Source organism: Pogona vitticeps, chromosome 2 (genome assembly GCF_051106095.1).
Source record: "Pogona vitticeps strain Pit_001003342236 chromosome 2, PviZW2.1, whole genome shotgun sequence".
NCBI lineage: Eukaryota > Metazoa > Chordata > Lepidosauria > Squamata > Agamidae > Pogona > Pogona vitticeps.
In genome coordinates, this window is record NC_135784.1 from 28,663,649 (window position 1) to 28,676,719 (window position 13,071).

At 45.2% G+C, this 13,071-nt stretch overlaps 1 protein-coding gene across 3 annotated transcripts in view; it reads right to left on the minus strand.

Moving 5' to 3' along the window:
* Positions 1 to 405: 405 nt before the first annotated feature.
* Positions 406 to 13,071, minus strand: part of DDAH2 (DDAH family member 2, ADMA-independent) — a 36,522-nt gene continuing 23,856 nt past the window's right edge. For all 3 annotated transcript variants that reach the window (XM_072989089.2, XM_072989090.2, XM_078388681.1), the window contains exons 3-7: positions 7,011 to 7,110; positions 5,442 to 5,515; positions 3,131 to 3,250; positions 2,478 to 2,621; positions 406 to 1,902 (exon numbers count right to left, since the gene is read on the minus strand). In XM_072989089.2, coding sequence (XP_072845190.2) covers positions 1,786 to 1,902; positions 2,478 to 2,621; positions 3,131 to 3,250; positions 5,442 to 5,515; positions 7,011 to 7,110 — 555 coding nt within the window. In that variant the 3' untranslated portion in view covers positions 406 to 1,785. The remainder of the gene's footprint in view (positions 1,903 to 2,477; positions 2,622 to 3,130; positions 3,251 to 5,441; positions 5,516 to 7,010; positions 7,111 to 13,071) is intronic.

Below are 13,071 nucleotides of genomic sequence, written 5' to 3' on the forward strand. Positions count from 1 at the left end.
AATTACTGGTCAGAATCCTATTGTCTATTTGTGCCTGCATAAGGAAATTGCTTAAGTCTTGATGGCAAATTGCCGTTCATGAACAAGGTGCTGGTTGTGTTCTTGAGCACGCCCGGGAACGCAACCAGCACCTCCTTAATAAGCAGCAGTTTGCCGCCAAGACTTTCGTGAGTTCCCTTATTCAAACAAAGTCAAAAAAATTCTAGCCTTACATTTTTCCCTTTGCTCCTTTTAGTTGTTACAGGATCCACAATTCAATACAGTATCATAAATTTACAACTAGAATTGGAATAAATTGTTTTCCCTCCAAATTAAATTGTTGCATTAAAGCAGGGCATAGCTGACAGGCCTAAGAGCCCAATATCCAAACACATGAACAAAAGAAAAATTAACCAAGATCTAGAGTTGGTTCAGTCTTTTTTTAATTATTATTTTTAATTGATTTCACAAGAGATTAAAGAGGCAGTAAGTGAATCTAAAAGTCTACTTCTGTCATTATGCCTATTTCCCAACAGAGGGCACTCCCTCTACAGCTTTCAAAAACATTCCTACTAACACCCCCTAACTAAGTTACAAAAACACATACACAGTGCCTGGGGAGGAAGCAGCTTTCCACAGAAATGCCGTTATGTTTGCAACGCTGCTCCTCCATGACTGCTTGAACCCTACAGAGACACAGAGAGGTTGTCTGTTGCAATGGCAGTGGGGAAACAATCGGTTTTGAGTCTGGGGTTTCGGGAGAGTTGACCTAATCGAATTCCCCATCCCCAAACTGCAGCACCAGAGAGAGATGTACGTAGCAGGCCAGGAGATCATACAAGATAGCCTTTATTAAAGCAAGAATCAGAAACATGTGGCCCTCCAGATGTGGTTGGCCTGCGGTTTCCATCAGCCCTCACCATCGGTCAGGCTGAGCTGTTGGGAACTGCAGTCCAACAGTATCAGGAGCACTGCGATTTAAAGATTCTTGGATAATCACGTTAGAGGAGAAAGGTTTTAAAGTAGAGTGCAGTAGAGAAGTCTTCCTGTATCTTGTACGGAGCTGTCAAAGCAATGGCATTTGCAAATGGGCAAACAGGACCTCCTCTACATCTCTCATAGTACTGGAATCATCATCCCACTGGGTGAACAAAGCAGCACGGGCTGAACCAGACCACCAGACAAATGCTGCTTGTAACATCACACACGGTGGGGGCTTCCACTACAAGATTTTCTTCTGCTCCCCTTTGTTAACATGGGCTTGTAAGAGAGAAGAAGAGAGAGGGGGAGAAGCCGATCTATTTCGGCAGCCACCATGGGTGCAGGGCTTCCATTATGGACATCTCTGATGTTTCTTCCAAGATGTCCTCCCGCCCAGAGAAACAATGTGCAAAACATGACACATGCAATGCTGTTGTCCGTGGTCCACACCGAGAACCATACTAAGAAGCGGTGATGGTTGGCGGAATTGCTACAGCTTCTGGTCCTCCACTATGGTCCTTCTTCGGCATGACCTACCTATTCTGGGGATAATTGTCTTTCTAAAAGATACACCACAGTAGGCAGAAGCAGAAAATAAAGAGATTGGTGGGACTCCATGGAAAATCCCAAGTAAAGAACAGGAGAAGCAACAGAAAAAAAAAAAGTAAGGCCGGCCGAATCAGCAAGTTTGAAAGAAAGAGAGAGAGAGAAGTGTCGTCGCCTCACAAAGAAAGCAGGGAAGTCACTTTGCACACAGGGTTCTTGTTTTTTTTTTTTTTAAGGAACTATGAGAACCTGCACTTTTTATGGGGTTCAATATAGGCACTAGATCTCCAGCTTCTTGTTGATGAGAAGAGAGCAGGAACTGAGAGTCCCACCAAGTTTGGCTACCTCAGTGCAAGCAGCAGGGATGAGGGTGTAGTCTGGAAGTTTCTGGAAGGGCTAGAGAGAGAGAAGAGAGAGAGAGAGACAGAAAGGTGTTACCTCTCCTTCCAGATATAAAGGTTCTGAATTCTACCACTGCACAGACCCAAGCCATACCAGAATTCATGAAAACAACGGAAGGCTCTTTATTTTTCTCTTCTTGATAGAGTGACTCAGATCCCTCAAATACCAACCTTTCATTCACTGAGCACTTAAACAAGTAGCCACCACCGCTCACGTGACTAATTCTGCTAATTGTACTCATGGATTTGGCCCAAATTTATCTGAGGCCCTGCCCTAACAAAAACCACATATATCCTCATAAACCACATCATCTCCTCCCACTTAAATGCATTACCCCTTAACACTCCCCTCCATAAGCTATCCCTTTCACCTTGTTGTGGTTACGGGCCATCGATTTGGAACCAATTTATAATGGTCCCCATAGGGTTTTTGAGATATTTAGGGATTCGTTTTGACACTTCCATCGTCTGTGAGTTTCAATGGAAAAGTGGGGGTTTTAATCCAGGTCTCTCGATTCCTAGTCCCCATGCTTATCCACTATCCCACACTGGGTATTCCCTTCCTCTTACTTGCACACTATTAGGATACTCTTCTGCACTGCGATGCAAAAGGATGCTGCTCTTCTGGCCAAGCCGGGCATAGATGCAATTAGCAGCTGGATCGTCAGGCACCGTCAACGTTTCATAGTGGTGATCTGTTAACTGTTCCATGGTCTTCAGGACAAAGACAGGGAGGGAAAGAGAGAGAATCTGAATTATCCGGAGATCTCTATAAAATGCAAACCTCAGGTAGCCTGACCTAATGGTGGCCAGATTCATGACAGAAACAGCTAACCCTTGTTATAATTTCCAAAAAGGTGCCCAGAAAAATAACTAGGCCATAGAAATTTTTACTAGACTGCCAGGTGTTTAGGAAAGGAGAAATTAATCCTTTTCATCTTTCTACAGTGGCCCTCTTAGATTTTCTTTGCTAGGCAAAGAGGACAGACTTCCCTTGTCTGCCAGCTTCCTTGGTTTGTCTGATGGACCTAGGCAGAGCCCTCCGTTCCTGCTCTGCTGACTCGCCTCCACAGAATTCTTTTGCCCTGCATGGAATTAATTCCTTAAAAGCAAGAGTGGTCTACACTTCCGGGGAGGCTCTTGAGCTGGGCTGACAGAAGGTAGATCTAAGTCCCCTACGGTTCCTGTCGGAAGGGCCCTCCAGGTGATTTTTTAAGGGTTACCTTCATGGCTTTCTTCGCCACATGACTGCTGCCAATGATGACCGTGTCGGACCCAGCCATGCTGCAGAAGTTGCAGAGGTGTGATGTGCCTGAGATGGGAACGGTAGATACAGCAAAATCCTGCAAAGAGACAAACAGGTGCTTAGGCTTCCAAATGCTGTTCAGCTACCACCAGGAGTTCCTCTGCTTCACTCCCCTCCTCTCCAGAATAGGATCCCATCCATGCCCTCAACAGGAACACTGAATACAAAACAATATTCCCCATCTGGGTGCCTTCCAGATGTGTTCGGCTCTTGGCACCACCAGCAAGGCAAAGGAAAACACTGTCCGGTGATGACAGGAGCTATAGTGCACGCCTCCCCCCCCCAAAAAAAAGTGGTTCACCGTGGAAAGCTGTGAACTAAAGCGATGCCCGGAAGAGAAATCAACCTTTTCCAGAAAAAAGGATAAAGAAAAGAGTAGGAAGAGGAAACGTAAATAAGAAAACCAAGTTTCTAGAAAGATTTTCAACAAGGAAATGCCACCGTGAGGTAATATTCTGCTGCAATTTCTTCCTGACTAAATATACGAGGACTGAAGATGATGAGCCAGATTGGAAAGCCCATGTTTATTTATTTATTATTTATTTCCTTTATTTATATATTGCCCCATTAGTGCCAGGGTACTATTCCAGGCAGCTAACAAACTAAAATCAACAATGAGCAACTAATGAACTGAAACAGAACAGAATAGAATTCAAACGAAAATACCAAGGTAAAGCAGCGCTTATAAGACATTGAAAAGTGATAAAATGGTGACTTGGCAAGGCCATGTTAAAAGATCATGAGAGGCTGCCATTAAACGCTTTTCTAAAGAGATCTATCTTTAGCAGCCTCTTAAAGGTAGGCTAAAGCAGTACTACAGGAAGCAGAATGTGTCCTTCCCTCCACCAGATATTATTGGCCTAGGGACTGCCATCAGCTCCAGCCTGCATGAGCAACAGATAAGGATGACAACAGTAGAATGCAAAGGATGCCTAACAAGCCATCAATCCCCACCCATGAACCATTCAGAAATGTTTCTTCCTGTTCTATATCTGCTTTCAGAAGAGCCAGGAAGCAGTTGTTTCCAGTCTGGAGTTCATCCAGTATGCTAAAGGCAAGGTTTTAAGATAGCAAAGGTATAGATAGGGCATTGGGGCCTTACCGCCAAGATTTCAGAGGAGCCTAGAGGTATAAAATCATAGATTTGAAAAAAGACCAAAATGGTGAGCTAACGCAGTGGTTCTCAGCCTTGAGTCCTCAAATGTTCTTGGACTAAAACTCCTAGAAGCCTTCACCACTAGCTGTGCTGGCCAGGATTTCTGGGAATTGTAGTCCCCAAACATCAGTGGTTCCAAGTTTGGGAACCACTGACCTAGTACAATCTATTTAGAAAATCCACAAGGGAAGTATCAATAGTCATTCAAGCTCTGCTTAAAGCTTCCAACATAGAGGAGAACTCAACACCTCCCGAAGCAGTCAGCTCCACAGTTAAAAGCTGATGATCCAGTGGGTTACACTGGGAAATGGAGCTGGGAAAACAACTGAATAAACCATGGGGGGAAAAAACAGAACAAGAGGAAAGGATGTCTTCAAAGCAAACCCTGGAGTTCCTCAATGAGAAGATCAGCTATGGCAGATTAGTGCTGTCGAAAGATGAACCGACTAATATTATCAAACTATCCTTTTACAATGCACAGTTGCAAGGAATTACTAATGTTGTTCTAGGGCAGTGATTCCCAACTCCCAGGAATCCTGGCCAGCAAAGCTAGTGGCAAAGGCTTCTGGGAGTTGTAGTCCAAGAACATCTGGGGACCCACGACTGGAAGACGCTGTTCTACAGTATGCTTTTCGTCCACACAGAACACGGAGGCCCAACAGGCCATCTTTGCATTTCCTCCATATGAAATGAATATACACCCCTGCACAAACGTTTCGCAGTCTGGGGGCCCTCTGTGTATGTCAGACTACAACTCCCATGCTGTCTCAAGCTGGCGGGAACAGCAGTCCACCCTACATAGAAGCCACAAGATTGATGAGGAGAAGTGTCCCAGAATGCTCTATAGAAACTCCTTGGAGGATAGGTCTGGGTGGAAAGAAACCTTGGGAAGAACCATCTTAATTTATTTTAGCATTAGAATGTCCTGACACATAGACCCAGTTCATACTTCATGGGGATGAGCTGAGGAGAAGGAGAAAAAGGACAACCTAAAACCAACATTAGATGAGTAAGAATTTCAAAGATGTGTGTCGGGTCAAGGAAAGTGTTCAGTTTTAAGATTCCAGCTTACCCTGAAAGCATCAGCCACCATCTCTGCTCCTCTGTGATTAGTCCACTTGGAAATCCCCACAAAGAACTCTCTACCTGCAAAAGGAGTGGGATAGACCACAGCCATCACTATTTAAGACACCAAGAGACAAGCTTGAAGACATCTGGCCTACAAGTTACCAATAACCATCAGAGTCAGCCCACCATCTACTGCCACCTCATGCAGCCATTCTCAAACTTGGAGGGGGGGGAGACACGGACATAAACAAAATATGAAAGAAATACTGGCTGAGTCAGGGCTGTAGAAGTCACATAACAAACCTTATAAGTTGGTGTGTGAAGAATTGTTTTCAGTCTGTGGCCCCTTCAAAATGTGCCAGCCCCCCCAAGGGGGAACATATGGCCCCCGTTGAGAGCAATGATCTAGTGCACAATAGCAAAAAGAGCTCCCTCCCCCCCAAAAAAGACACAACATTAGGGTGCAAAGTACCCAAACTCATTTATTTTGGCATGTAAGGCAGAAAATCCCATTATGTGCCTCTTCCCATCTCTAGCAAGTAGAAAGGAAGTAGCGAGAAAATGGACAGAACTAAGAATCGGCTTCCCTTTCACGCCACCTGAAACCTGCCATCTAAAGTGGCTCCTTCATTCTGCCTCCGTAGGGCCAGCCTTGGTCATTCCGTTGGCTGCTCTCCTTCTCGCTTTGTTTATGATTGGATAAAAGGATATTTGGGAAGAACAAGGGAGAGCATTATTTGAGCCATAGTTCAGATCTAAAATAAGGGACGTGGTGGCGCTGTGGGCTAAACCGCAGAAGCCTGTGCTGCAGGGTCAGAAGACCAGCAGTCATAAGATCAAATCCACGCCACGGAGTGAGCGCCCCTCACTTGTCCCAGCTCCCGCCAACCTTGCGGTTGGAAAGCGTGCAAATGCAAGTAGATCAATAGGGACCACCTCGGTGGGAAGGTAACAGTGTTCCGTGTCTAAGTCGCACTGGCCATGTGACCACGGAAGATTGTCTTCGGACAAAACGCTGGCTCTTTGGCTTGGAAACAGGGATGAGAACCGCCCCCTAGAGTCAAACACGACTGGACAAAAATTGTCAAGGGGAACCTTTACCTTTACCTTCACATCTAAAACATGTTTTTTAAAATGACAGTGTTCAACCCTGGATATGAAGATCCAATCAAAAGGAGTGCCTCTGAGCGTATATGAAACCTGTTTCCCTCGCTACTCACTGCACGCATCTGTGAGTAGAGGGTGTGACTTCCAGGGAGCTTTGAGTTTCTTTTGCTTTGCTTTGTAAAGAAATCAACCCACCTTGTAGGTGGGGGTGTAAACCGTCATTGAAATCATTTCAAGCTTTCCAGTGCCCTCTAGGTTACAATTATCATCATCATCAACCAGTTACACAGCATTTTCAGTAAGTAAAGCGATCGATAAGGGGGGGGGAATACCCCGTTGATGCATTTAACATTGCAAGTCTAAGAGCTGGAACAGGCTTTTCAGCTCCAAATCTAATCCCTCTGTTTACAGGATCTCTCCCTCTCCAGAATAAAGACTGACATCCCATCGTGGAGGGATCATTTACCTGTAAAAAGTACATCACTTCCATCCAAGGTAGCTCCTTCATCTGTAACCTCTACTACACGTAGTTTTAGTTCCTCCAAGACCTTTTTGACGCTGCTGATCTGGGAGAAGTGGGACAAAGAGAGCGAGCGAGAGAGAGAGAATTAGAGAGATGGAAATTTCACATAGGTCAGGAGACTCATGCATTAGTTTTCCTCATGTATTCCCCCATCCCTCATACATGTAGAGCAGTGGTCCCCAACCTTGGGCCTCCAGATATTCTTGGACTTACAACTCCCAGAAGCCTTCACCCACCACCTCTGCTGGCCAGGATTTCTGGGAGTTGAAGTCCAAGAACATCTGGAGGCCCAAGGTTGGGGACCACTGATGTAGAGTACGAGGAACGGTAAATACATGTCTCTCCAAGTAGACTTCCACCAAATGGCCTCCCAACAATAACCTTGACTTATCACTACTAAGTAGGTTTCAGAGGCCTGCCAGTATGAGCAGCGCACACAAAATGGGTTCCACATTGAAAGCCCTCTTAACCTCTCCTCACTTCGGCTATCTCAGAGGGCAAGCTTTTCAGGTTTCGCCGCTCACTGGAGGGATTTATTCCATAGCAGTGTCACCAACAGAACAAAACAAAACCAGCTTACAAAGACCACAATCGACTTATCTCAACCTGAATTATTATGTTATGTGGCTCTGGGGTTGGGTTGAGTTTTATTCTGCTGCTGTTTTAAAACTTTTTAGAGAGTGGCTGGATGGTTACACTTCACTGTGCTTCTGTGTAATTTTGCGGTTTGTTTTGCGAACTGCCCTCAGAGCTTTGGCTGCCAGGCAATGCAGAAATGTAACAAAGAAATACAATGAACACCCAAAGAGAACTATTCCAATGACTCATTGACAAGGCTTAGCATGTCACCACTGTTCTCGTTTGGGCAGGGACATCAACATCCATGTTCTTAACAGCGGAACATACACAAAATATGAGAGAGTGCTGCTCCAGGGTGCAACAAAGGGTGGGTCAGGGGAAGAAGAATAAAACTATTATGAAAAGGTTTACGGAGAAAGGAAGAAAACGCAAACAAAAATGAGATCCTCAGGAGAAGAGCTGTTTCATCTCCCATGATCTATGATCTCCCAAGGAAAGTAAAACTAGCGTCAACCCTCTTGAGTGTCTTGTGGGCCAACAGAACGATATTATACTAAAAAGCTTTCAGTCCTTAGATCCAGGACTGAAAATCTGCCTTTAACGGGTATTTTAAAATTACCTTTAAAGAGCATCTTAATTTCTTCTTGTTTGTTTGTTTGTTCGTTTAGAAAAATAATGTCTTCCACATGTGGTTCATAGTTCTAATTTGTTGATTTTGCATTGCCTTGAGATTCTTAGTGGGCAGGAAAGCCATTAAAAACACTTTTAAAATAAAATTAAATAAATGGCAACGAGCAAGAGTGAGTCCACGTCACTTGCTGCTTGAGGCAAACCACCATATTGTATCCACCCCCAGCTCACCTACGTCCAGGTAGGTGAGCTGGGGGTTGATCATTTTTAAGACAATCATCATCATCTTAAAAGTGCAGAGCTGGAAGGGACCCTTATGGATCATATAGTTCAGTCCCTGTCTAGGAGGCACAGTAGGGAATCGAACTCCCAACCTCTGGCTCCACAGCCAGAGACCTAAACCACTGAGCTATCCAGCCGTTCCAAAGCCCATTTCATTATTTTGGCATCTGAGACAGAGAACCCCACAAGTGCCCCCCTACCCCAACTCTCTGGCAGTGAAAATGCTACCACAACACGTCATTAATGAACAAGGGGCTGCCTTTTTAATTATTTATTTATTTATTTAATATCCCGCCTATCTAGTCAATTAAGACCACTCTAGGCGGCTTACAACAGAAATATAACAATGTAATTAAAAACAATTTTATATAAGGGAAAAAAACTTAGGCCAAGGAGGGACAGACACTAGGAAGAGGAAAGAGAGGGAAATCGGGAGTTAGTTTTGATAACATTCAAAGCTTGCCGCCTGAGGCAACCACCCCACTCTACCCAACAACAGGGCCGAGCCTGCTGCAGTTTATCTCCATCCCATACCAACACCATCAACTGCGGTTCTCTTCAAAAGCGATTGCCAGTAACCGTTATCCTCCATGACTAATCCAAGCAGCAACTAGAATCAAATGCCAAATGGGGAGAGCTGGGCTAGGCAGAGAGGAAGGCGGGGGGGGCAGCTTCTTCTACTAAGGCTTTTTCTTTGCAAATCCAAGCCCCCCCTTTCACCCCACTGATTGTTCAGAAAAAATGGGCGGATGGGAACCTTTCCCTCACGACAGACAGACATACGAGGAATTCCATAGAGGCCGAGATTCTCATCTGTGGGTTGGGCATGAATGCCAGAGACCAAGTCGGGATGTATGACCTTTAATTCGATCTATCCTTGTATTTCATCCTCATTCCACAGAGACTCCTGGGCCGCTCTTATTTTACAAATGATTCAGAAACCCCATCGCATCCCTTGGAACATGTGATTTTTAATTTAATTTCTATAGATCTGCTCCACTGTTGAGCTGACAGTGCCAAAGCTGTTCTTTGTATTGAATCTGGGATTTGGTTGTTAAGACACTCCTCTTGTATTTGCTGTAGCTTTAACTTTACCTTCATGATATTTCTGTTTCAGAAATCTATTGCGTTTTCCCCTGTATCCCAAATGTTTACACATAAGACAGCCAAGGCACTTTTAATGTAGACACAATATCTTTTTAAAAATTTAAACATTTTAAAAAGATCTTTTAAAAAGACATATACCTCTTCTATTAAGAAAGTATAAGACTTCAGGAACACACCTTTAGTGGGACCAAGACTAAGACACACAAGATTACATTTCTTAAGAAGATCCCATTTCCATATAAGAAATTTCTTTTGTTCCATATGTAAACAGTAACATCACATATGGTGCCCCCATTTGGGCCTTATTTTACACTGCATACAGAGTAAAGCAGACAACTTCCAATTTTGACCCTCACTATGTGTAAAGGGACATGCTGGCGCTGCAGGTTATACTGCAGAAGCCTCTGTGCTGCAAGGTCAGAAGATCAGCAGCCGTAAGATCGAATCCACACAACGGAGTGAGTTCCCATCGCTCGTCCCAGCTCCCGCCAACCTAGCAGTTCGAAAGCATGTAAATGCGAGTAGATAAATAGGTACCACCACGGTGGGAAGGTAATGGTGTTCTGTGTCTAGTCGGGCTGGCCACGTGACCATGGAAACTGTCTATGGAAAAACGCTGGCTCTGTGGCTTGGAAACGGGGATGAGCACCACGCCCTAGAGTCGGACATGACTGAACTAAATGTCAAGGGGAACCTTTCCCTTACGTGTAAAGAGGTGAAAGAAAACATGGCAGTCTATCTCCAGTCTGTGTGAAAAAACTGACTGGCAACTGGCTCTCACTTAAATATGAAAGTGGGATGTTGCCCTCACCAAATGGGAAACAGCATGCTTGTTCAAACAGCCCAGTATACAGTGGGGTCTTGACTTGAGAACTTAATCCGTATTGGAAGGCGGTTCTCAAGTCAAAAAGTTCTCAGGTCAAATCTGCATTTCCCCTAGGAATGCATTGAAAACCATTTGATCCATATCTGCTCTTTTCCGTCCATAGAAACTAATGGGAAGCTGCTATTCTGCCTTCGACCACTAGAAGGGGATATTTTATTTCTTTTTTTCTTAGGTCAAGAAAGGTTCAGGGAAGGCAGGGAAAATACAGTCCAGGCAGTACCAGGCAGTCTGAAGACTCCCAATCCACTCTCTAAATGCTGGGAGGAGTGAGGAAGCAGACAGGCACCCTTTTCACTGGCCAACAGTTAACTGAAAGTTCAAATTTTGCACTTTCCCTGCCTCCCACGTGGTTTTTTTAGTTCTTAACTCAAATCTAAGTATGTAAGTCAAGTCAATATTTTCCTTTGAGAGCGGTTCTTAAGTCAAAATGTTCTTAACTCGAGCCGTTCTTAAGTCAAGACCCCACTGTAGATTGTGTGGCATACATGGGCCCTGCCTTCTACCCTTGTGAAGGAGAGGGAACCAGTGTGTCGTCCTCCATGGAGCAGAGTACAGAGGAAGGATATGGATCCGTGGAGGCATACTGGTAGATATAGAGCAGGATAAAGTAGAGGAGAGAGAGTCCCTGGAAGTGTGCTTGGCTGATGAAAAGGGGGAGGAACTAGATTTGATTGTGTGGGAGGGAGATATAAATGAGACAGAAGGCGTGTGAAGTTTTCGAATCGTAATGGGCGTGCTGCCTGATAAAAGGGACCAGGCAGTACAGACGGAATGGAGCGCTGGGCAAGAAGGGTTTGCCACAATACTTAAGGAATTTCCAAACCTCCAAGCTGGAGGAGGACTACTACCTGATCCTAGAGACTTACGCGCAAGAGGAGAAGACTTGGAGCCGTTGAAATGGATGGTAGTAGTCCCCCTTTACTCCAGCCTCAACAAGAGGGAGATTGGGCGAGACACCCCTGCTGTGGGATGGTGTGTGCGGTGAGGAGTACCCCACTGAGGCCCATGACTGACTGGGAACAATTTGGTCTGGCCCCTCAATAAGAAGCGGCATAAAGACGCTTAAGGTGCGAAGTTATCGTCCTTTGCCTGAACTCAGTTTGATGGACCTGTCTGAACCAATGGAGTTGAGTTTATTTAGTAATAAATCCAGTTGTGTTAAAAATAAGGACCAGCCTCCGACTCTCTTTCCCGCGCCAACACCGGGGTTACACATGACAAACAACGAACCTAATCACAACCCTGTTTCCCCAAAAATAAGACCTAACCTGAAAATAAGCCCTAGTATGATTTGTCAGGATGGTCGTAATATAAGCCCTATCCCAAAAAATAAGCCCCAGTTGAGTGAAAGTCCACCCTGCACCCTTGTGCAGCAACCAGAAGAAGATGACATGACTGTATTTGAATAAATGTAGACTTTTGTACATGAAAAAAATAAAGCATCATCTGAAAATAAGCCCTAATGTGTTTTTGGAGCAAAAAATTAATATGAGACCCTGTCTTGTTTTCGGGGAATCACGATAGCAGAAGAAACAATGGAAGTGAAGAAGGAATAGCCACCAGGCTCTCCATTTCTGTCCACTGGCATCTTCTAACCTTCAAAGTTACCTCACTCTGCCTCATAACAGGGCTAGACCCCCATGCAGACATCAGTCACAGTTGGGCCAATCAATTGGTAAATCAAAATAAGAGGGGGGAAATAGCACCCTCCTTCCATTTCACATGCTGACCCAAGTGACAGCTGAATCAGACATTGGTGAGGGGATAGCAAGGAAATTATGGGATGTGAGGCAGACTGTGTAGGGTAGACATGGGGACCAATTAAAAATGAATCATCATAATTCGTTAAAAATCACTGATTTATTAAATATTTGTCCCTTCCTATTTGTGACTTCCAGAGACTCCGGTGAATACAAAGGGACGATTATTGCTCCATTTTTATTTGTCCCCCATAGGAAAAGAGGGAAGGCTAGCCTTTCCTATCTACCTATGGCTTTCCCACTCTGCCTATGGGCCCATCAATCAGCTGATCAACAGGCCCATAGGCAGCCAGGCAGCCCCACAGCCTGTCCCCCTCCCCCTTCCCCTCCCTCCCTTAGTCGCTGCCGTCATCCAGCACCGCCGCCATCCATCGCCACCCGCTGCGGTGGCTTCCACAGCCTGCTGTAAGGGACACTGGCTGCCCTTTGGAAAGATGGTGGCTGCAGCTTCTTTTAGGGCAGGGAAGCTGCAGCCGCCATCTTTGCAAAGGGCAGCCCGGATTCCCTTAAGGCAGGCCATAGCGGCAAAGGCCATTGCAACGAGAGGCGGTGGATGGTGGCTGTGGAGGCTGCTGTGCCACAAGCCGCTGCAGATGGTGGCGGCAGCATGGACTGCAGCAGCTGAGGTAGGGAGGTGACAGGGTAGTGGGAAGGAGGGCAGGATGTGGGGGGTCAGCTTTCTTTTTTTAACTGATTCATAGTTCATCCGTTCATGGGGAGGAGATTCATGATTTGTCAACTTTGATGGACCCCAAACCTG